Source organism: Sorex araneus, chromosome X (assembly GCF_027595985.1).
Source record: "Sorex araneus isolate mSorAra2 chromosome X, mSorAra2.pri, whole genome shotgun sequence".
Lineage (NCBI taxonomy): Eukaryota > Metazoa > Chordata > Mammalia > Eulipotyphla > Soricidae > Sorex > Sorex araneus.
Genome location: NC_073313.1, coordinates 260,810,923 through 260,835,127, shown reverse-complemented (window position 1 = coordinate 260,835,127; position 24,205 = coordinate 260,810,923). Strand labels below are relative to the sequence as shown.

The 24,205-nt window shown below is 45.0% G+C and overlaps 1 protein-coding gene across 1 annotated transcript in view; it reads left to right on the top strand.

Moving 5' to 3' along the window:
- The window catches only part of COL4A4 (collagen type IV alpha 4 chain), a 114,220-nt gene that overhangs the window by 7,581 nt on the left and 82,434 nt on the right, over positions 1-24,205 (top strand). Inside the window, exons 4-11 of the mRNA XM_012933241.2 lie at positions 11,341-11,475; positions 12,930-12,974; positions 13,690-13,806; positions 17,221-17,289; positions 21,008-21,043; positions 22,496-22,558; positions 22,875-22,910; positions 23,098-23,139. Of these exons, the coding sequence (XP_012788695.2) occupies positions 11,341-11,475; positions 12,930-12,974; positions 13,690-13,806; positions 17,221-17,289; positions 21,008-21,043; positions 22,496-22,558; positions 22,875-22,910; positions 23,098-23,139 (543 nt within the window). The remainder of the gene's footprint in view (positions 1-11,340; positions 11,476-12,929; positions 12,975-13,689; positions 13,807-17,220; positions 17,290-21,007; positions 21,044-22,495; positions 22,559-22,874; positions 22,911-23,097; positions 23,140-24,205) is intronic.

The following is a 24,205-nucleotide window of genomic DNA, read 5'->3' as shown; positions in this document are numbered from 1 at the left end:
TCCCCATGAACTCCCCTCTCATTGATTTGGCTGTTTTCATAGCCTGGCTATTGGACTAAACTCTACAGTGAACATAAGTGTGCCTACATCCTTTCATGTTTGTGTTCTGTTGAAACTATATTCTTAAACATGTAATTCACATCGTTCAAATTCCCTTGTGAATCTCAGGTAGGGACAGAAACAAAAAAGGTGGGCTGAAGCACCTAATGAAGGCATTGCCCCACGTGATCTCGAAAGGGTCCAAGGCATCAAAGAGCTCTTCTCTGTGGGCAGGAGACTTGGGGCTTCCCTCCACCCCAGTGTTTGTGGCCTCTTATGGTACAGAGATCTCACCTGAAGAAGAAGAGCTCTCCTCCTGGGCTGGTCCCGACTCTGCCATCCCTGATATCCCGTGCTTCTGCGAGGGTGTGTGGCTCCACAAGCAAAAGCTACTTAATTGGCTGCCGAGATGTCGGGAGGATGCCTTGTACTTCCCCCGACTCGCTGGGACCCCTCTCAAATGATGGCGCATGAAGACATCAAGCAGAATGCTAAATGGTCTATATCCATTTCCAAGGAGGGATCTCCATGCTCTGGATGGTGTCCCTTGCAGGGAAAATTATTTTTTTTATATACTAGGAGGATCCTCTTTTAAATTCTGCTGAAGCAACTAGTATAACAAAGATGTGTTTGCCTTTTTTTACATGATAATATATATATTCTTTCATATCATTCATGGGATGAGATTACATGGCGCCAAGGGTGGTTTGTTGGTGTGACTACCAAGCTACTAAAAAATGGGGGTAATCTTATCAACGGCCAAGATCGAGAGACTATAAAACAAAGCTCTCGGTAGAGAGCGGTGCAGAATCTCCTGCCCCCGCACCAGGCTGTCTTCATCAGGGCCCCTTCGGAGGGGGTCAGGTTGAGTCCCCCCTCCCTGCCTCAAGCAGAGCCCCAGCAGCCAAAAACCTCCAGAACCCAGCCACAGCCATGCTCAAGACCAGTCTCCACATGCTCAGATGAGCCTCACTCATGAAGGAACCAACAGAGGAAGTCAGATGTGTGGGACCCAGGGCTGAGATCTCCAAGCCTGCTTGGATCCGGACTGGGCTTCCTCCACCCAGGTCCCCCATTTTCCAGTAGCTTTGCAGTCACACCCACAATTGCCTCCCTCCCCCACCACTACCATGTAATCTCATCAACGGCCAAGATCCAGAGACTAAAACAAAGCTCCCAGAAGGGAGCGATGCAGAAACTCGCACGGCAGAGCCTGGCAAGCTATCCGTGGTGTATTCGATATGGCAAAACAGTAACAATAATGGGCCTCATTCCCCTGATCCTGAATGCAACAGGGACAAATGAGATATTACTGGCCCTCACTTGAGCAAATTGATGAGCAACAAGACAACAGTGATACAGTGATCACTCATAGGAGCCTAGGCTCAATGAAGCCAACAGAACTTCAAGAGCTGTCTTATGGCTTGAAAATTGAAGTTACATAGCCCATCAGTCTTCCCTTTGGAACTTTTGAAATCACCACAAAATGCACACGATTTTTCTCTGTAATCCCATATACTTATTCACTGTGTTTTTAAAAGCCTGCATTCCGTGATAAAAAATAGAATTTGGAATTTACTTGGGAATTTTTCATTCTAGCTAGCATTTCTCCTATCATCGAACTATTCGCACATACTGTTACAGAATGCAATCTCCTTAGCCGTCACACAGCTGTGTTCTAGACCTTTCCATGACTGTAGCCTGATAAATGTTTCAAGCTATGCTTTTTATGTGTCCAGGCTGACAGGGGTCAGTGATGTTCTGTTCTGCTGAAAATAAGATCTAGTGACAACGAATAAGTTGGCAAAATCACTAACTCCTTCACTTTCTTATTCTGTTCTCTTCTTTTTCATGTCAAGTTTTTATCCTCCAAGAATAAAGTCCCCATGGCCTTTATGAGAGATAGAGACTCCTTTCCCCCTTCTGCACCCCCCACCCCCCGGGATGCCTTGCAGTGTTTGAGCCTTATTCATATCGTCATTGTAGAATTCCCCAAGGAATTAATTCCTGCCTGATGTGACCACAGCGGACCTGATTGAGGCATCCCCAGGAAGGGACTGTCAGCTCTGGGGACAGTGGGCAGCTGGGATGTCTGGGTCATGGGCAGGCATTAGAATGTGGACTTTTTCAAACGCCTTCCATTAGACGAATTTCCATGTAGAATCAAACCCATCAGCTGCCATTTGACAACTTCAACTCCTTGTAAAACAAGTCAGTTGTCAGGTGTTTTGTGCAGGAGCTTGAGGAGCGATGTCTGGGCAGGGTGTGGTGTCTGGAGGTGGAGGGAGGAGGGTGCCTGTCATCTCCTCTGACTTGGCATGTTACTTAGCACAGTGGCAGAAGTAGCGGCGCGGGTGTCTGTCTGAGGAGTGCATCTCAGGAGGCCGAGAGGGGCACGCTGGCAGCTGTGCCTGAGAGGGAGGCCAGGACACGAGTGTCTAGTTGTAGAACGTGTTTTGCCAACAGGCCAAGGGTGCAAAGCTTCGTTCCCTGGGCCTGGAGTACACTCGTGTGAACCTTTCTTCTTTCTCACCTGGTGAAACAGCCGCTGATCTGAGAGGGAGACTCCAGCCTCTGCCTTGAATGGAGGTCCGTTTCCTAGCAACGGTGAGCCCCTGTGGGCCGGTGTGAGTGGACCAGGCCAATTCTGCTGGACTCGGGTTCTAACTATAGAGGGACGGCCTTGTTGTGGAGGGGAAGCCAAGCTGACCAACACAGGGGCGTCCCCGGGCCTGGGAGCTGTAAGCCCACGTATGTATATATGTATCAGGGTAATATCCCACTAGGGATGTGGAAGGCAGCACGGTGATGCCAGGAAGAAGCCCTATAGTACAAAGGAAGCGTCTCACCAAGTTCATCAGAATGCTGGGTGACACCGGAGAAAGAAGGACAGCTCTCCTCTAAAATGCCACGGCCAGGGGCTGCAGCAATAGCCCAGCGGGCAGGGCGTTGGCCTTGCATGCCGTAGACTGTAGTTTGATCCCTGGTGTCTCTTCCTGTTCCCCGCACTCTCCAGGAGTGATGATCCCTGAGCTCAGAGCCAGGAGGATGCCCTGAGCTCAGCCCAATGTGGCTAAAGAAAGAAACAAATGCCCTGCCCAGGAATGGGTCAAGAACTGTACCAGGAAACAGCGCAGTCTCCAACCTACGCTTTCCAGATGCATCAAATCACCATCCATTCAGCAAGTAACCACACACACACACACACACACACACACACACACACACACACACACACACACACACACACACACACACACACACACAGTGGGAGCCCAGATAGGAAGAAAGTCCCAAGGGCTGGGAACTAGAGGGCCTCCTGCTGGCTGTTCTTTCTGGCCCCCGGGAAGCCTAGCAGTGTTTGGGGTGCTCAGAGCACCTTTGGGGAACAGAGGACCTTGTCCGCTCCCCAGATGCACTCAACTGAGTTTTCACGGGAGTAGGGGGGTTGTGGTCTTGGGCCCACAGGGTCTGTGGGTTGACACTTGTTCCTGGTGCACATTCCCAGTGGCGTCATAAGCGCACCACTACCTGAGTCTACTTCCTAGGGTTGCTTGTTGGGATAGTCTCTAACCCTGCTCCTTCCTGCTCAGGGCCAGTGCTCAGGGGCTACTACTCCCAGCCTGAGGATTCCCTTGGGGCAGCGCTGGGATTACGACTGAGCCCACAGAAATGAGTCATGGAAAAGGACCCCAGCAGTGCAAGGAGGGAGGCGAGCGGGGTTGGGGGGTGCTGGCGCAGAGGACACGGGTGGGAGAAAGACAGAGCAGGAAAGGGGGAGCACCCTGGGGAGTCAGCCCAGCACCTTTGGAGCCTCCTGGGGTGCTGTCCGCGGTTCCCACACAGTGAGCGCTGCGGGGTTGACCTGGTGTCGTGATTCAAAGTGGGAGAGCCGCCCTCGGACCACCTGGATCCAGGAAGGTGGCATAGGCGCATCCCCTCCCCCCTTCTCAGGGTTCGACCCTTTCCGATGCATCCTCTTCCTCTCTGAGCAAAAATGCTCCCGTGTCACCAGGGGCTCCGTGACAAGCAGATGAACTTAAGCAACACTGCCACCACTGCAGCCCTGTCCTTGCATGGTCTGCTCGTTTAGCAGCACCTTTGGCCGTTTGATTTTATAACTCTTCCTGAGACAGGCCCCCCACCCCTGACCTCTCCAGGGATGAGTGCTTAACGGGTTTAAGTGCTTCCGTAGCGACACCTAGTGGTCACCTCCTTGAATTACAATCGAGCGGGAGGCGGGGGGTTGGAGGTGGGGGGGTTGGGAGGGGTGGGAGGGTGGGGAGGGCCCCTCCAAGCTTCCTAGCGTTTTAACTCTGGCAATCTTCATAAACTCTTCGAGTATATAGTTCGAATGAGCACTGTGTAATGCAGGGGCCAAGATGCTGTTTGCACATATCACCCGAAGCGGTTAAGTAGGATGGGTCTAAGATGAGAGGCAGAAATGTTGCCCTGACTTAATCTACAGCCCCTTTGTCTCTGGGGACTAACACAGCTGAAAAGGGGTAGTGGAAGGATACATTGAAGTAAACTCCTGCTTCTTCCCCCAGTACATTAAATGAGCAATGTCTTGGGGCTGGATCAATAGCACAGTGGGTAGGGTGTTTGCCTTGTACACGGTTGACGTGGGTTCCATTCTCAGAATCCCATATGGTGCCCTGAGCACCGCCAGGAGTAATCCCTGAGTGCAGACCCAGGAGTAACTCCTGAGCATCGCCAGGTGTGTGTGACCCAAAAAAGCAAAAAAAAAATTTTTTTTAAAGAGCAATGTCTTTGTCTCGGGGGAGGGAGGTAGAAGTGCATGTGGGATGTTATAATAAAAGCATCCTTTGAGTCCATTTGCCCATTCATTCTTTCAACAAGGTATCCATGAGCAAATCAACTAGCAAACATTTCTTTCTGCATCTTGGTACTGATCTGGCTTCCAAAGGGGAAGGAACAGAAAGTGGTTACAAAGAAATGTGACAAGGTGTATGTTTGTGCTTGTCTATCTGCCTGTCTCTTCCAGTTCTTGGAAAGCTAAAATAGGGTGGGTCTTTCAATTTTGTTGTTGTTGTTGTTGTTATTGATTTCCTGGACTGGAGCAATAGCACAGTGGGTAGGGCATTTGCCTTGCACTCGGCCGACCCGGGTTCGATTCCCAGCATCCCATATGGCAAGCTACGGAGAGTATCTCACCCACACGACAGAGCCTGGCAAGCTCCCCATGGCGTATTGGATATGCCAAAAACAGTAACAGCAAGTCTCACAATGGAGACATTACTGGTGCCCGCTCGAACAAATCAATGAGCAACGGGATGACAGTGATACAGTGATACAGTGACTGCTTTTTACCATGTTGACCTTGGCCAATTTGACCCATCCCACCACGCCCTCATGCTCCAGTCCATGCACTGGTGGGTGTGGAACTACGGACACCTCCCATAAAATGATCCTGCAAGTGACAGAGGACAGGAATCCCCCTAGCAGTGTGTTGGTGTTGGGGGAGAGGCATCTAGTATTAAAGGGTGTTGGGAAAGCTGGCCAATCAAAGACAGGCCAGAGGTGTTGGGGGCAGGGAGGGATGGGTATGGCCAGAGGCGCCTGGGATCAGGCACTGAAGTCTGAAAGAACATGTGGGGGGCAAGGAGGTGTGAGGAAAGGGGCTGAGGGAGGGATCCGTATCCCCAAGGCAAATCATTCCTGCTTCTATTTCTTTCAAAAAGTGTCTTAGAGGGGCTGGAGTGATAGCACAGCAGGTAGGGCATTTGCCTTGCACTCGGCCGACCCGGGTTCGATTCCCAGCATCCCATATGGTCCCCTGAGCACCGCCAGGGATAATGCCTGAGAGCAGAGCCAGGAGTAACCCCTGTGCAGAGCCAGGTGTGACCCAAAAAGCAAAATAAAAAGTGTCTTAGAAATTGGAATTGAGGGGGTGGGAGGGATACTGGGTTCATGGGTGGTGGAGAATGGACACTGGTGGAGGGATGGGCTCTTAAACATTGCATGAGGAAAAAACAAGCACAAAAATGTGTGAATCTGTAACTGTATCCTCACTGTGACTAACTAATTAAAAAATAAATTTCAAATTAAAAAAAAGTGTCTTAGAGGGACTGGAGCGATAGCACAGCGGGTAGGGCGTTTGCCTTGCATGCCAACAACCGGGTTCAATTCCCAGCATCCCATATGGTCCCCTGAGTACCACCAGGAGTAATTCCTGAGTGCAGAGACAGGAGTAACCCCTGAGCATCGCTGGGTGTGACCAAAAAAAAAGCTAAGAAAAGAAAGTGACTTAGAGGCCACTGTCTCATGTCCAGACTGAATGGACTTTGCCATTTTTACTGCTGAGTTGGACCCTTCCACTCAAGCCCCACCCTCTGGCCCCTCCCCATCGCACCCCGGCTTCCCATCAGCTCCCTGGATTCTGCACAGCCTGTCCCCACTGGAATACATTCAAGAGATTTATAGCCAGTTAATTGGCTGTCTCTTTCTCAATTACCCTTTTATGTTCCAACGTGCATTTTGTTATGTTTCTAAATAATACGTTATTGTACAGTATAGCACTCGTGAAAGGTAATTTGAAGAATTTCATATAAATTACACGCGAGATGAAGAGATAATTCCCAAACTTAATGAAAAAGCAGTTATTGCTTGAACTTTGTATTTAGGGAAAGTGGGTGTTGTTAACTTACGTTAATTAATCTTACCAAGAATGATTGATTCACCTAGGTTTTTTTAAAAAAGGTCAGTGGAAGTCGTTATTTATTCTTACTTCCTGCATTATAGTATAATATTTGTTCAGTAATTTAAGTCATTGATAGTCTCACATAGCCCCAAATGCTCGTATCACTATCACTGCCATCCCGTTGTTCATCGCTTTGCTCGAGCGGGCACCAGTAACGTCTCCATTCATCCCTGTTGCATGCTAGTCTAGCCCAAAGGCATATTGGGGGTTCTTTCTGGTCAGGAGAGTGAGGATCGTCATTGTTACTGTTTTTGGCATATCGAGTACTTCACGTGTAGCTTGCCAGGCTCTGCTGTGCGGGCGGGATACTCTCGGTAGCTTGCAAGACAATCCAAGAGGGATGGAGATTTTTGGGATCGGCCTCTAATTGCCTTTACAGGTATTCTAAGTCAGGCATATATATATGTATATATGCATATATACATATGTATACATATCTCCCTCTATGATTTGTTGCTTACACTCTGAACCCCATCAAATATGGCGTGGTAATTATGGAAAATGAGTGAGGAATGTCTTATGATGTGTCGCGTGGCCACAAAAGCCAAGCAACACATCAGGAATATGTTCACTCATGTGTGAGGCTCAGCCCGAGCATGTGGAAAGTGGCCTAGAGTGTGGCAGTGGTTGGATTGTGGAGGTCAGCTTCGGGGCTGGGTCCCTTGGGGCGGGAAGGGCTCTCACCCGCCCCCCTCTGGGGCACCCCGAGTGAGAACAGCCTGGTGCAGAGTCCGGTGGCATGGTGATAGGGGCCTCATTTTATGCTCCTTCCAGGAGAAGCAGCCGTTGAGTTCTGGACAGTGACCGATGTGGAGATTATTTGGAGCCGGTAGGAGGTGGTTTAAGGGTATGACCCCTGGGTCACCAGAGACTGGGGGAAGCAGGCAGAGGATCTCTGCTCCCAGGTCCCGTTGCTCATATAATTTTTATTTTATTGTTTATATATTTTATTTCTGCCTTTTGTGACGCATTTATATATCTAAACTTCCTTGAAAATTCTAAGCTTTTAGACATTTTGTGCCTAATCAGTAAACAATAGCCATTATATTTTGAAAAAGAGGGAAGGAGTGTCCCCTGTGCATCGCTGGATGTGACTCAAAAAGAGAAAGAAAGAAAGAAAGAAAGAAAGAAAGAAAGAAAGAAAGAAAGAAAGAAAGAAAGAAAGAAAGAAAGAAAGAAAGAAAGAAAGAAAGAAAGAAAGAAAGAAAGAAAGGAAGGAAGGAAGGAAGGAAGGAAGGAAGGAAGAAAGAAAGAAAGAAAGAAAGAAAGAAAGAAAGAAAGAAAGAAAGAAAGAAAGAAAGAAAGAAAGAAAGAAAGAAAGAAAGAATCTTATTCTCTTAGTATCTTTCTCTCTACTCTAAGAGAGTATCTCTCTACTCTAAGAGAGTATCTGAGAGTATCTCTCTACTCTAAGAGTATGCTTGCTTTATTGTCCTGGGCAAATAGGAGTCAGGTCAGAAGCACAATAATCTCAGGGCACCCCAAGTGTGAGCTAGGATTGGGTTCAGTCCCGCCTCTGTTTCTGCCTTGCAGGGTGCGCTCAGACTCTTGACTCTGAGAAGGGCTGGTTACAAAGGAGCACTGTGGCTCCAGGTAGGAGCCGCTCTGGGGTGTGGCGGCAAGGTGCTGGATTCAGACACTCCCCCTGGACATTCGTGTAGAGCTTTGTTCATGGGATCACGTGACACTGGGTTCCCCCAAAAGTGGTCCCACTGTCATCTGGGTCATACTGGTTTTGTGGTGAGTGACACATTTGATAGCACTTGCATCTTTTGTAAAGATACAGCTTTTAGATGGATTGGGTTCCACACCCAACACTTCCTCATGGGCCCCACGCCCCTGCGGGGCTGCCCTGTCCTCATGTCTGTGGTCCTACGAATGCTTCAGACTGGGCACTGGGCACTCAGCGTAGGCTGGAGAAGTACAAGGTCTGGTCTGAGCAGGTGTTTCCTGAAACCCACCCGCATTTCTGTTCCTGCAGAGCCTTCCTCGGTCCACGGCGACTGTGATGAAGCTCTCCTTTGCAAGAGGCCTGCCCTCTTTAGGGCCCCTAGAGTGAGCTCTGGAGTGACGGTCCCTGGAGTGTGTGTGTGTGTGTGTGTGTATGTGTGTGTGTGTGTGTGTGTGTGTGTGTGCGCGTTGGGGAGTGGGGGGAGGAGGCAATAATGACAATGGCACAGCTGCCAGGAAAGCTGGGCACACCCTACAAGGCTGGGAAGGTGAAGCGCACCTGGTTTTATCTACACTCGGTGGGAAGGCGGCCAGGTGGTAGAAGCAGGGCCCGGGGGCAGCATGCTGTGTGAAGTGAGTCAGAGCAAAAACAAAGGCTCCAGGGTAGCATCTGGGGCGTGGAGAGAAAACAAACAGAGGACCTGCATAGCATAAAACAAGCACGGGGCTGGAACAGCCGTACAGAGAGACGGCTGGGCATTTGCCTTGCATATGGCTTAGCCGAGTTTGATCCTGGGCACCCCATAGGGTTCCCTGGCTTAACCACCAGGAGGGACCACTGAGCACAGAGCTAGGAGGAAGCCCTGAGCACAGTTAGGTGTCCCTCCACTTCCACAACACCCAAGAATCAAAAAAAACCAAATGTTCAGATTTTAAGGTCCCTTGGTCACCAAAAGGGAAGGTGGCAGAGGGTAACCAGGGCAAATGGGGACATCTGTATGGTGAAGAAGAGAGCTGGAGCATCAGCGGTGAATGTAGAGTGGTCTATATTCATGTAGAGTTTTACTTATTCATTTGTTTGAAGTGACATCATGTCAGGATGCTATATATGTGGTAGGTGCGACTCACATGATCTGTTTTTAACAATGCACATCTGAAACCTGTAGAATGTTGTAGCACAATGTCACCTCATTTTTTTTTAAAGGGAGAAGTGTAATGGTCTGCTTTCAGAGGGTGTCTGTGTTTGGGTGGGTCCACTCCCAGCCTGGTGCTCAGGGGACCATGCGGTGCCGGGGATTTGCCCAGGGCTCCCACATGTAAAGCCTTTGAACTATCTCCCTGCCCCTCTGATTTATTTTTAAGCCACTTTGGGTTGTTTTGTAGGGGAGGCTTGGAGAAGGCAGAGAAAGAGGGTGGACCACTTAGGAACGATAACTTCACGGACACTGGTTGTCACCTGGAGATTGGAGTTGGGTGAGTTTCAGCTTTATTTCAGAAATGAAAAGCTAGAAAGGGATCCTGAGGAAAATGTTGGTGTAGCAAAAAAATAAATATTCAAGATTCCTCTCCAGGATCCAGTCTGGGTTACATGGGTAGATAGGGAAGGTAGACAGAGAATCAGATTTGGGGGTAAAGGATTCCCTATGAGATTTTTTAAAGCTGGAGAGACCATTGTACGGAAGGAGATGTGACGAGGCAGCAAGAAGTTAGAGTCGAAGGTGAAACTTGTAAGTGAAGAACACAATTCCTGAAGTCATGAAGTTTTCCAATTCTCTCCTGCAGGGAGCCTGGATGTAGGCACTGTGCAGGGGCGGTGGGGTGTCTGGGAGAGAACAGAGCCATATTCTGTCTGTTCAGAGCCATGGCGGGATCACATGCATCCAAAGCCACGCAAAGCCTCACTTCCTTCTCGAAGAGCAGAAGGAATCAGGAGGCCGAGGGATGCTTCTGAAGGGCCACAACTGAACATCCAGTAGGTGACTCCATTCATCTTAGTGCAATGCAAGAACAGTGCAAAGGGAGCAGGGCAGCCCGCAGCTCTCTGACGAAGCGTTCCCGTCCAGGACTCATTGGGAGCACATGTGCGGGAAGGGGAGGAGGGAGCTCACGAAGCTTCTTCCCCCAAGGTCACTGTCACTGTCACTGTCATCCCGTTGCTCATTGATTTGTTTGAGCGGCACCAGTAACGTCTCTCATTGAGAGACTTGTTGTTACTGTTTTTTGGCATATCCAATATGCACGGGTAGCTTGCCAGGCCCTGCTGCGCGGGCTTGATACTCTTGGTAGCTTGCCGGGCTCTCCGAGAGGGGTGGAGGAATCGAACTCGGGTCGGCCATGTGAAAGGCGAAAGCCCAACCGCTGTGCTATCGCTCCAGCCCTTTACCCAAGGTAAGGGGTAATTTTTTCATTTATGGAAAATTGAATTGCAGCTATGTAATGTAACCTAGCAGGACTTCTTGCAAATGATAAATAAAAATTAAGTCAAAGCTGCTTAAAAAAAAAAAAGGAATTTTCCCCTAAAGGGACTGACAAATCATGAGCCAAAAGAATGAATAAAATCTAGTCATCCCATCACCAATGAGTCATAATACTATGACAATAAGACTGCTTTTTTAAAAACATATCCTTGCTTCACTAACCAGCTCAACATTTATAAGTTTCATTTGCAGAAGGAGAATAATACAATCGTCATAAGTTTACTGATGTGCCTCTGTGCAAATGCTCTAATTCCTCTCTATCATAGCACTAAATTTGGATTCCAACGGGCGATGTAACTCTTTCCTAATTTTGTAATTCTTGAATCCTTTGTGAAATAGGTTTGCTCAGTCCTCCTTCTCCGGGCTGTAGTGAGATATGACACTGTCTGGACAACACCCTCCAAACACAATCTTAATCTTTCCTCTTAGGGTCGACCAGGACCGCCAGGGCCACAGGGTCCAATAGGATCCCTAGGACTGCCAGGACCCAGGGGCATCCCGGGAGAGAAAGGGTTGAGAGGTGACAGTGGCCATCCAGGAGCAGTGGGGGACAGAGGAGACAAGGTAAGATTCCTCAGTGAGTTCTTCACCAGCACGGCTGTGTGCAGGTTGGATGGTCACGGGAAGCACTGGCAGTGCCTTAGCATGAGAGAAATCCAAACTCTTCTTGTAGGATCAGTCCTCTCTCCCTGACCCCTTTCCAGAGGACCATGTACACCTACAAATTTTCATGCTCACAAATGCACACGGGCGTCTAGTCAGGTCTGCTAGGAATCCCTGGATCTCTCAAAAACCTAAGGATATTATAGTTCCATGCCAACTCAACAATATGGTTGGGTTGAGATCATTCTGTATCAGTTGATGTAGCACTGGAGCACTGTCTTCCCATTATTCATAGATTTATTCGAGCGGGCACCAGTAACGTCTCCATTGTGAGAGTTGTTGTTACCGTTTTTGGCATATCGAATATGCCATGGGTAGCTTGCCAGGCTCTGCCGTGCGGGCCAGATACTCTCGGTATCTTGCCGGGCTCTCCGAGAGGAATGAAGGGATGAAACCCGGGTTGGCCGCGTGCAAGGCAAATACCCTACCCACTGTCCTACCACTCCAGCCCATCATCACTATATTATTATTATCATTTAAACTTTTTCCCTTTTTTACTACAGCTCCGGGCTTTACTACACTGGTAACCATACTTTTCCTGCATCTTTCCGGCCCCGTGCCCATCCCCCAGTTTATATAAACTGAACTTATTCTCTTTAAAAAATCTGCCATGTTCTATTCATTATGAATAACTTAGGTAATTCCTCCCTAACTTCTTGTAGTTCAAGTGGGAGAGAACAAACCTCTAGATTAGCATTTCTCAATAGGGGTCCACTTGGCCCAGAATATTCCAAGGGCCCACAGAGCAAAATTGTGTACATTGGCCATGGTATGAGTCAACTGGTACATAGGGCGTACAGAAAGAAGGCGGTGTCTGAAGGGCCCATAGCAGAGAAGGTTCTAGATTAATGTTTCCCAACTTTTCTTTTATTGGCCACTTCTCTGTTCTCTTCATTTCTCTCTTCCCTCTGTGGGCCCCTAGTCTCATGCTCTGGCACCCAGTTTACTTTATGTTCACCTATAGCTCCTTTGGAATAACCTCGGACTCATGAGAGATTATGTAGCCCCTGGTTGAGAAAGGCTGTCCTAGAGAACCTTTGTCTATACTTATTTTTGGATGGTTTCTCTGAGATTGTTCCCAGGAAGTTGAATTTTTGACTCATGGAGGGTTGAATGTTTTCTTTAAATTGACACTTCCCAGGGTTTGGCTTCCTAAGAACCCCAAGCAAAGTACAAAAGGTTGATTCTTTTGTTAGCATTTATGTTCATTATTGTAAAACTACATGACAATGATTGCTACATTTACTTTTATATAATTGTTTTAAAGTAGATCAACTTATTAATCAAATAATTTAGTGACATTTCTGCCTTTGTTTTGTTTTTTTGTTTGTTTGTTTATTTTTTGGGGGTTTTAGGGTCCAACTGGTGTCCCTGGATTTCCGGGTTTGGATGGTATACCTGTAAGTATCTCTCAATTTTCTCTTTTTATGAAAGTGAGAGCCACTCAGAATGCTCAGAACACATAACCCCTTAAAATCACAGGTTCTCTTCTTCTTTTTGTGTATATGTATATATTTTATGTATGTATATATGCATACATATTCACATTCATATAAATAAAACAAATCCTTCTAATTTTGTCACCTCATTTCATGAAAGGTATGTTTGCGCTTCAATTTTGCATAATGACTTTAGCCTAAAACACTTAAAGACTGATTCCCAGGTACATGTGAGAAAGACATTCTACAACAGAATCTAGAAATTCTGTGTCACATGCAATGTTCGAGAAATGCATATTCAGAGTGAAAGTTTTCCATTGTTGATGAATCTGAACATTAGGTTTCAAACTTAAAAAAATATATATTTTTTAATATATATTAAAATATATATAAATATATATTTTTAAGTTTAAAAAAAGAAGGATTTGGGAATTTTACAATTATTGTCTTATTTTTTAAGAATTTTAATGAAAGTTCCCAGAGTCTTCCACATCAAATTAAATTTGAAGTATAGGAGAATTTTTATTTATTTCTACTATGCTGAGCAGAGAAGTAAGCATTACCAAAGTAAACAAACCTGACACCATTTGCCATAATTTGGTTGCCATGTCACCTGACTTCTATACTATCACATTCCTAGAATAAAACGTTTCACTTCTCCATTTGTTTCCTGCAGGGGCACCCGGGACCTCCGGGACCCAGAGGCAAGCCTGGCCCGGATGGCTATAACGGCTCTCGAGGTGATCCCGGGTTTCCAGGAGAAAGGGGACCTCATGGCGCAAGAGGCCCGCCAGTAAGATCCCCCACAGCCCATCCTGCTGGGGTCTATGTGAAAGGTCTTAGAGGAGACCCAGCTTGATCTTTCGGAGAAACCAAGTGACAGACACGGTGTCCGAAAGGGGAATGAGGATGAGGACAGGGAGTTGGACAGATCCCAGAGCATGCGGAACCTCCCAGACAGTGGGAAGAGAAGGATTTTGTTTCCCTGGCATTAAAAGCCCTGGATTGGCGCTGGAGCAATAGCATAGCAGGTGGGGCATTTGCCTTGCATGCGCCAACCCAGGTTCAATTCCCAGCATCCCATATGGTCCCCAGAGCACCGCCAGGAGTAATTCCTGAGTGCATGAGCCAGGAGTAACCCCTGTGCATTGCCGGGTGTGATCCAAAGAGAGAGAGAGAGAGAGAGAGAGAACAAAGAAAAAAGCAACCCCTCCTCCAACTGCATCAGAAGCAGTTCCCTCTCCTGGCTCACCCCTGTGGGAAGGCACCATTTCAAGGTGGTAACTGGATCACAGTGACCAAGGGGCTGGAAAATGCATTTAGTGCATTCTAGGCCTTAAATGCTCTCTGTGGAGAGTTCTAAAAGGATGTTCAGAAACTATCTCAGGAATGTGAGAACATTTTACTGCTCTCACTTTCCTCCCACTTTCCACCCTCTTATGTTCCCGTTCTTTCTTCTTTCTTGCACTTAAAGGCGGGAAAAGATTTGTCCTTTTAAAAGTTGTAGACTATTCATCTACATCTTCTCCTGCCCAGTTAAATACCATTTCCCAAGCTTCCTTCTGAAAGCTGAAACAACTTTGACGCCAATTAGGATCATTTATTCATCATCTCCATCTTGGAGTCATCCTGCTGTTTTCCCCTTTGCCCCAGTGGAACTGATCTAGTAAACACCACCAGGTAGAATTTCCGTATGATCACCTCTCCTTGGGCACCAAGTCAGAACAAGTCACAAGAATCGTTTGGTAAGCTTCTCAGCTTCACTTTCATGCGCAGCCACCTCAAGGCCCAGGTGCCTTCCAGACGAATACATATACATTGCAGTGTATATATGGGGGCAGAGAGATGGTGCAGTAGGTAAGACACTTGCCTTGTACACAGCTAGCCTGAGTTCAATCCCAGACACCATATATGGTTCCCTGAGCAATGCCAGGAGAGATTCCTGAGCACAGAGCCAGTAGTAAGCCCTGAGCACTCCTATTGAGACTCCAAACCCTTTCCTCCCCTCTCCTCACCTCTCTCCCCACCCCCACCATCCCGCCTCAAAAAGAACTGCAGAGTTAACCCAATTTCCTTCTGCTAGTGTCTACCAACATCCAGGAGAGCTGAGTTTTACCTGAACAGAGCACATAGTGTGACCACTACACTGCACCTTGTCTCAACGATCTTAGTAGAGCAACTTCCTTTCCTCAGACAGTTTCCTGCAGGCAGTCCTTGGCACAGTGCCATGATGTCTTCAGAACCATTGGCAAGCTGAAACCCCACGAAACAACTTTGACACCAGTTAGGAACATTCAAAAATGGCCTTTAAAAGATTTTAACTTATGGCCAGAAAGATAGTTCAGTGGGTTAGGTGCTTGCCTTGCATACAGTCAGCCTGAGTTTGATTCCTGGCACTGCACGTGGTCTCTCAGCACCATCAGGAATGATCCCTGAGCCACAAGTGAGCCCTGAGCACAGGTGGGTGTGGCCCCTCTGTCCCAGAAGGTTTTATCAAAACAATAGGAATATCCCCATGCTCCTTTATAAATATATAGATTTTAAAACATATTTTTAGTGCATTATAATGTAAAATGCTAGACACACCGGGAATCGATCAAGAGTACTTGAAACAGTTCCTTCTGTGGAATAACGATACAAAGTGAATGCCCTGGGCTTTGGTGAATTGTCAGCTTCTTTTCTGAGCTTAGGTCATCTCCCGGGGACGCTGCCTTTCTTAAAGGGCTTCTTTCACAGGACATTAGACCTGGGTTTCCTCTCTTGCACATCTTTATCTGTCTTGCCTCCATCACTTCCCTTTGTGTATTGCTAAGTGTGCCTTCACCAAGCCCCTACTGTGTGAAGGACGGCAGAGCCAACACTCCCAATCAGCAATGTCTTCTCAACCCCACTTACGTTCTCTGAGATTTTTCTCCAAGTGTCACTTTTCATTTCCTCACTTCATTTGTACTCTGATGACTAGTTCCTTCTTTTCATGATTTATTTAATTACTGATTTAATAGATGATTTCATCACTTTATTTATTGTGGATCCAGGGATCAAATCCAGGACCTCACATTGGCAAGCCTTACACCCTACTGTTACCTAACTCTTAGCGCCTCAATATTCTATTTTCATGAAATATCATCGATCACATATTTTGCAGTCTGTGTGTGTATACATGTGTGTATGTATACATGTGTGTGTACTAACTCAGAAATGTCACCAAAATTTGATAGGAGTGATGCGGTCAGTTGTTGATCCTGGTTTGCATTTGCTAAATAATTCACGGACCAATAAGATAATAATGAAGTTCACCCTTTGTGCATTTAATATCCAAGGTAATTGGAAACTTGAACCATTGTCTTGAAAATTAGTTCTACTTAATTAACTGTGGAAATTCATGTGTTTTAGAATTGTTGAAGTAAGACCTGCTGGTATAGGCTAATCTGATTTCTCAAGAAAATTGTTGGCATAACATATAAAAACCATTAACTCTTTCCCAGGGAAACCAAGTCAGGCTCTCTGCTAAGACGGATTGACGTGCAGTCTGCCTGACCTTTGTAGGAGCTTGATATAGGGGGAAATTTTATATAGAAACCAAGCTGAGTATATTAATATATCAAATAAGATATTAAGCTACTCAGTAGGATAATTTTGAAGATGCTAAGACAATGCAGTGAGGTATTTTATTCACTTTAAATACCCTGAATAAAACAGGGTATTTAAATACCTTGCAACTAACTTATAAAAACCATACAAAAATGTAATTTTAGAATATAAAAACTAAACTAAATAAATTTATTTTAAAGAAACTATTTCTAGAACATAAATTATTAACTGAAAATTGCAAAATTATTTTTAAGAATGATACATGTATAGTATGCTATAAAAATTAATTTACCTGCTCAATATTAATAAGTCACTAAAATATGTTAATAAATTTTAAATACAACCTATAAAAATACATATTCTATATTTATAGCATATGAATAATAAATATACTAGTAGATAATTTGTCTTTGGAGATTTAATAGAACTTAACTAAATATTTCATAAAAGTATACTACAGCCTAATAATAATAATTATAAAGAGAATATAGAAATCTCCACCAGTGAAACAAGAATATATTGGTAATTTCATTGATGAGTAGCATTTCACATAGATAAGAAATATGGAAGAGCAATATGCTGTTGCCCCTCACTTAAATGAATATTTTATTTTCAGGGCCTTCCTGGGGAAAATGGAGAAAAAGGAGATTCTGTGTTCATTTTTGGTGCCATTAAAGGTATTCAGGTAAGCTTTATGGTCACAGTGGATTGAAAACAGTTTGTTTGTTTGTTTGTTTTTCGTAAAGATGGACTGGAGTGATAGCACAGCAGGTTGGGCGTTTGCCTTGCACGCAGCTGACTCGGGTTCCATTCCTCCGTCCCTCTCAGGAAGCCCGGCAAGCTACTGAGAGCATCCTGCCCTCACAGCAGAGCTTGGCAAACTACCTGTGGCATATTCAGTATGCCAAAAACAGTAACAACAAGTCTCACAATGGAGACGTTACTGGTGGCCGCTGGAGCAAATTGATGAACAACGAGAGGACAGTGCTCTAGTGCTTCATAAAGGCAAGCCCATACAGGAAGTACTGTGTGTCTAAACGATCCGTTTGAAATGTGCCTGAGTCTTGCTTGGTCAATACCCTGATTCTCTGGGATGCATCTTACTTGTGGAAGGCATATGGCCTTAGTTACTTTCATTGAAAAATCTGAGCAACTCTTAACTATTCTTGCAGCATTGCTATGGATACATTTGGTCTTAGGTTGTTTTTGTTTATGTTGGTACTGCTGACATTTTCAGCCAGATGGGGCTGACCATGGGGTAAGATGGTAAGATGCTAAACTCTGTCTTAGGAAATCCAATATAGTAGAAGTCACCATATTATGGAAAGTATAAAAGCTTGATAATTATAGGACTTGAAAATTATGAAAACTTATGGCACTGCCCTGGGTAAAATAAATACTTTTGTGTTTTTAGTGAAGAACGAAATGCAATATCTATAAACAAGTCTTGGATTACCACCTAGTCTCTCTGGTATGAGTAATCATGAATGAGCAAAGATCACTAAATATAAATCCTGAGGAGAGACAACACATTTTAATGATGACATCATTTCTCATCACTAATCCACCAGAGGGTGAATTAGTCTAAATAATTATATGAAGCTGTCTGAGATGGTTTCCTACTAGATCCTGAGTGCAGGCTGCCCCAAGCACTCCTGAATGGTGATGCTTTTAGGGAGTTTACAGTGTCTATTCCATCTGGATCTATTCATACTTGTAAAATGGCAATAAATGTGCTCAAATGATATGTTGATAAACATATTGCAGAAAGGACTCTGACTGTATGACTATTGTGATTTTAAGTCCTCCCTGAGCTTCTCTGAGCTTCAACTTTTTTTCTCATTACTGACATAAAATCAAGATGAGCTATGTCTCCCTCTTGATGCTGTTAGGATGAAGATAGAATAATTTATATTCAGCACATGGTAAACTATAATCCATTGCATACTGTTACTGTGGTGAATAGTTTTTGTAAAAGTTCAAAAGAAAACAGGTAAGAGATTGGGAAAGATAAATTTTGAATAACGGTACTTTATCCGAGAGAGAAACTGAATCCCTAAACTAAGTGGTTTGCCACTCAATAAGCTTTGAAAAATAGATTCCGTGCAAGAAGTCGTTTAAGGAACCTGAGTGATTGTACAGCAGGCAGAGCACTCACCTTGCACATGGTCTGCCTGGGTTTGATCCCAGGACCACCTATGGTCCCCTGAGCCCTGCCAGGAGTGATCCCTGAACACAGAGTCAAGAGTAAGCCTTGAAAACTGCAGGATGTGGCCCTAAAACCCAAGCAAGCAAAAAAGGTAGTCTGTCTACGGCCATACCATCCTAAATGTGCCTGATCTCACCAAAAAAGGTAGTCTTCACCCATTTGAAAGTCTATTATAGGGCCAAGTGACAGTACAGCGGGTAGGGTGTTTGCCTTGCATATGGTTGACCTGGGTTCAATCCCCGGCATCCCATGTGTTCCCCAAGCACCACCAGGAGTAATTCTTGAATGCAGAGCCAGGAATAGCCCCTGATCATCACTGGGTGTGACCCAAAAAGAAAAAAAAGGAAATATCACATGTTGGTAGATACACGGAGAAATTGGAACTTTGTACATCATTGGTTGGAATGCGTAGCTGCTGTAGAAACCAGTATGATTATTCTTTGATAAATCAAAACTCTAATTTCCCCCTAAACTTGCATTTCTGCATCCAGGTAGGTACCCAGGAGAACTGAAGGCAGGGCCTCAAGCATTCATTGTGAGTCCTTGTTCAAATCCACATTATTCACAATAAGTCAATTGTAAATTGTGAAAGGCAGAAGGAAGCAAGAGTGTCCTATGGCAGGAAGAATGAGTTAGCAATATGTAACCTATTCATGGAGAACATTATTCAGCCTTGAGAAAGGAAGGGAGCTCTGATACACAATACATTATGGATAAACCTTGAGGTTATTATAATTAGTCACCAAAGAAAAGTTGACACTTCAGTGAGGTTCCCAGGAGAGTCAAATCCATAGAAAACAGAATGGTGCTTGTCAGGGGCTGAGGTGGGCGGGAGCTAAGCGTTCTGGTGTTTCCCAGGAAACACGTTCCTCAGTGGAAGACAGGGAAGCTGGAAATAGTGCTTAATGCCTCAGAATTGTAGTATGCTTTAAAATGGTGCAAAAAAAATCCATAATGCCCATAATAAGTAGAGAAAGAATAAGAGGGAAATTGTCTGACATAGACACCATAGATGCAGAGGAAGGGGTGGGATGGCAGGGGTGGGGGTGGGGTGGGGGGTACTGGGGACATTGGTGGTGAAGAATGTGCACTGGTGGAGGGATGGGTGTTCAATCATTGTATGACTGAAACTCAAACATGAAAGCTTTGTAACTGTAATTCACAGTGATCCAATAAAATAAATTTTTTAAAGAAAAACTTTAAAAAATGAAAAAATAAAGTGGCGCAAAATGTTCTATTTAGTCTTAAGTGTATTTTACGATATATTTTCCTTTATGATTTTTTGGGGAACCACAGCTAGCACTCAGAGTTTACTCCTGGCTCTGCACGCAGGTCCTTAGGGAATCATATGGGATGCCAGGGATGGAACCTGGGTTGGCAAGGTGCAAGGCAAATGCCCTATCCACTGTATTATCTCTCTGGCCCCTCTTTGATGATTTTTAAAAATAGCATGATCACAATAGAATACACATCCTGGGGTCCTTGAGAGTGGTAGACTCTCCAGTGGAGTGACAAAAGTCCAGTTGAGGAGACTTTCCACAGTTCCTTTGCCATTCCCCCGAGGAGAGAGAATCTCGAGCTATACCCGCAGCTCTGGTAGACACTATCACTGGACGAAGTAGGGGCATGAAATTGTCATTGAGAATCTTTTAAACTGGAAGATGAAAACTAGTTAGATGCCCTGTTGTCACAACTCCTGCAGCGCTTTGCTGATTTCTGCACATTTTCACAGAAGTAAAACTCAGAGCTGCAGAATGAAGACTGAAAATCAGAGTCCTGCCATGGTTCTCTTCTCAGCAATGAGAAACCTGTGCAACAATTCCAATAGTTTGGACACTAAGACAGTCCAGATAACCCCTGTGTGTATTTTTCTCCTGTACCTCATCTGCGATAGCACAGCGGATAGGGCGTTTGTCTTGCGCACAGCCAACCTGGGTTCGATTCCTCCACCCCTCTCGGAGAGCCCAGCAAGCTACCGAGAGTATCGCGCCCTAATGGCAGAGCCTGGCAAGCTACCCGGGTCGTATTGGATATGCCAAAAACAGTAATAATAAGTCTCTCAATGAGAGACGTTACTGGTGCCCACTCAAACAAATCAATGAGCAACCGGATGACAGTGACAGTGACCTCATCTGTGTTTTAGGAAAACGGTGTTTCTCTGAAAAAAGTGTTAATTTTGTTGTTATTATTGCAGGGAGACAGAGGGGACCCAGGACTTCCGGGATTGCCTGTAAGTTTCCTGAGCAGATCGTGTGTTTCCCTTTGTCATCCATACTAGTTTGGCTCCCAATAAGACCAGCGGCATAATTTGCGGCTTGCAAATTACTAATTATAAAAAAAAAATCATTGCAAAATAAGAGGTCATTTCCTTATTTATTATTAAGAATTTCAAGAGGTTTCAATGGAACATTAAATCCAGCATGATATGTACCCATAAGCTCATCCTGGATTCTCAGCACACTTCCTCTGTCTTCTTTTCTCTCTACTCATTAGCTGCTGTTTGTGTTCACATGGTCAATTAATACTTAGGAGGCAAAATCTAATCAGAAACAACATAAATGGTGTGTTAGGTGGAAATGATTTTGCCTCTGAGTGAAACATATAATTCAGTGATTATGTTAGATATTCCACTTTTTTTTTGGAGGGGTGGGGGGCTTCATCAAGAGTTGCTCAGGACTTACTCTTAGCTCCACACTCAGGGGTTACTCCTGGCAGGATCAGAGGGCCAAATAGGATGCCAAGGATCGAACCGGGGTCAGCCAAGGGCAAAGCAAGTGCCCTACCTGCTGTACTATAGCTTCAGTCCCAACTTTCCCACTTTTTCAATGCTTGCAAGATTAAAATTGAAAGCAATTTTGTTGCTTCCCAATGAATAATCCATAATGTTGATAACTTCTGGCTGTAGACAGGATTACTCACTCATGTGGGTTTTTGTACAACTTCTGAAACTCAGTTCTGTATAAGTAGTGAAATAATACTGCTATTAGAATAAAAAACAGTTCACTCTGAAAGAAAGCGAATTCACTGAATACATAAATCATTCAATGTGGGCAGGGCTACAGAGAAAAGAGTGCTTCTCTCCACATCTCCAGAACCACCCAACAAATTCGTGTGCAATTATGCTGTAATGTTTAGTGATTTGGATTTGGGGAAAGTATTTCTCCTCGCTTGATCTTATAGGATGCATCTAAAAAACATACTAAAAAGTAAAAGACTTTGATATTTTTATGTTAATTAATATCAATATTTCAAAAGGATTCTAAGATATATTAGAATTGTAATATGCACAGAATTTAGGAGTAGCTATTGACAAATTTTTTTATACTTGACTTTCCTTTATCAAATTTAAATTGCACTACAACCTATAACTTTTCAAGTGTGAATCATCTGTGTCCTCTACTTTTGCTATTACAGGATTTATTAGTAAATAAGTAGGTTGATCCCTGGGACTTCATTTAACCCAAAATGTAGATCTCTGACACATCTTTGGGGGTGTTGCTCCCCCCTAGCTCTGTGCCACACAATGGCCACCTCAAAACTGCTGGGGAGACGCTCCATGAGGAAGGTACCCTGTGTTCAGGACTGTGTATTGGATGAAGGTTTTATCCAGACAGGATTGTACGCAGCTCTTGCTGTGGGTATGCTACAGCTTTGGTAACAAATGCGCTTGTTTCATGTTTAGGGATCGAGGGGTGCCAGAGGTCCACCAGGACCCATGGGCTACCCAGGAGAGCCGGGATTCACTGTAAGTACACTCCTGCTGATTCTGCCCCCTCCCCCCCAAATCAGGCTAGAGGTTTAAACTGCAGGTCTGGGGTAAGGCACAGGGGCTTCTGGGAGAAGCAGTCAGGCCAACAGAGTAGTCAGGCCGACTCACCATTCCAGAGTGAGCCCCTGGTGAGTCAGGGTCTCGGGGCTTAGAAGCAGCCAAGCCAATAGGAAGCCCACTTTGGAGGGATTCAAACCAAGCACTTCCTAAACGGATGCTGGGGCCACCCGCACAGACACATTCTGATTTCTGGGATAGGTCATTGACCGATGTGTTTTTGTCATTGATTTAGGGACTTCCGGGTCACCCTGGGAACCCAGGTTTGAAGGTAAGCACCCCAAACATCATTTCCCAATAGATCTTCCATTCAATAACTATTTGGGGCACTGTCTTTCTTCTCTTTGATGCCCCAATTATGTAACAAATTAATATCACACTGCTTACTCCAAAGTCTAACTTGTTTGCAAAGAATATTTTAATTTTCAATTATAATTTTCCCTCTTCTTTTCTTCCAGGGTAATCCTGGCATCGGAGTAAAGGGGCAGAAGGGGGACCCGGTAAGAATTCTCCTTTGCTGGGGAACAAATGTGAAAATGTGTCTTCTGCCTGACTTTCAGCGGCTACCTTTACTTTCCCTTCAGTTGGTTCATCTTCAAGTCTCTGCCCAATTCTAGGGCCAGAAATGTTTATTGCTAAATTACCGTAGTACCGTGGCCCTGGATGGTCCCTGACAGTTTTAACAAAACTGAACAGTTTCTTCCAATTTATTAATCTGACACATTTCATCCTAGCAAAAAGAGACTCAACAGTTCTGAACATGTATTGCATCTGGATGAACAACATGTTTAATTACTAATTTCTTTGGCTTGAGTTCAGAAATGTCTTTAGAATCCTCAACACCTCATTGACACATAAATTGACACATAAATGGAGATAAGAAGAACTGGAACCAAAAGCACCTAACAGCACAATCTCCTAGACCCTCTCTGGGGCCAGCTTCCCCTGCCTTGCCCTCCCCACCCTACATCCACAGTTCTTCCTGCTCAACCTCTGAAAGTTAGCAAGGATGATCTTTTGAAGGCCATTTTTTAAAAAATGACAGCTCTTCTTTTTATTTTTCGATTTTTATACATTTTATTTTCATAAAGTAGCTCACACTAGTTCATTATAGATAATATATCCAAACACCCACCCCACCAAGCAAGCATCTTCTGACCACAGTAAGAGGGAAGTGTATGAAGATTTTTGTATTTCATTCTGTGGTCATTTAAGCCCTTATGTAAGAGAATACAAGCAAGTACGTTAAAACCAAACACATCTGTGTTGCTTTAGTACATCAGTGGGCTAGAGTATAAGAGGTCTAGAGTATACAGAGCATTTGTGGCTGTGTGCTCCAGAAAATACTGCATCCCTCTGTTCCAGGAACTTTAGTTTATAATCTCAGGATCTTGGCCATTGATGGGATTACATGACGCTGGGGGTAGTTTGTGGTTGTTATTGCCAAGCTACTGGAAAACTGGGGATCTGGGTGGAGGAGGCCCAGTCCTGATCAGAGCAGGCTTATAGATCTCAGCCACGGGTCCTGCTTACCTGGGTTCCTCTACCAGTTCCTTCATGCATGAG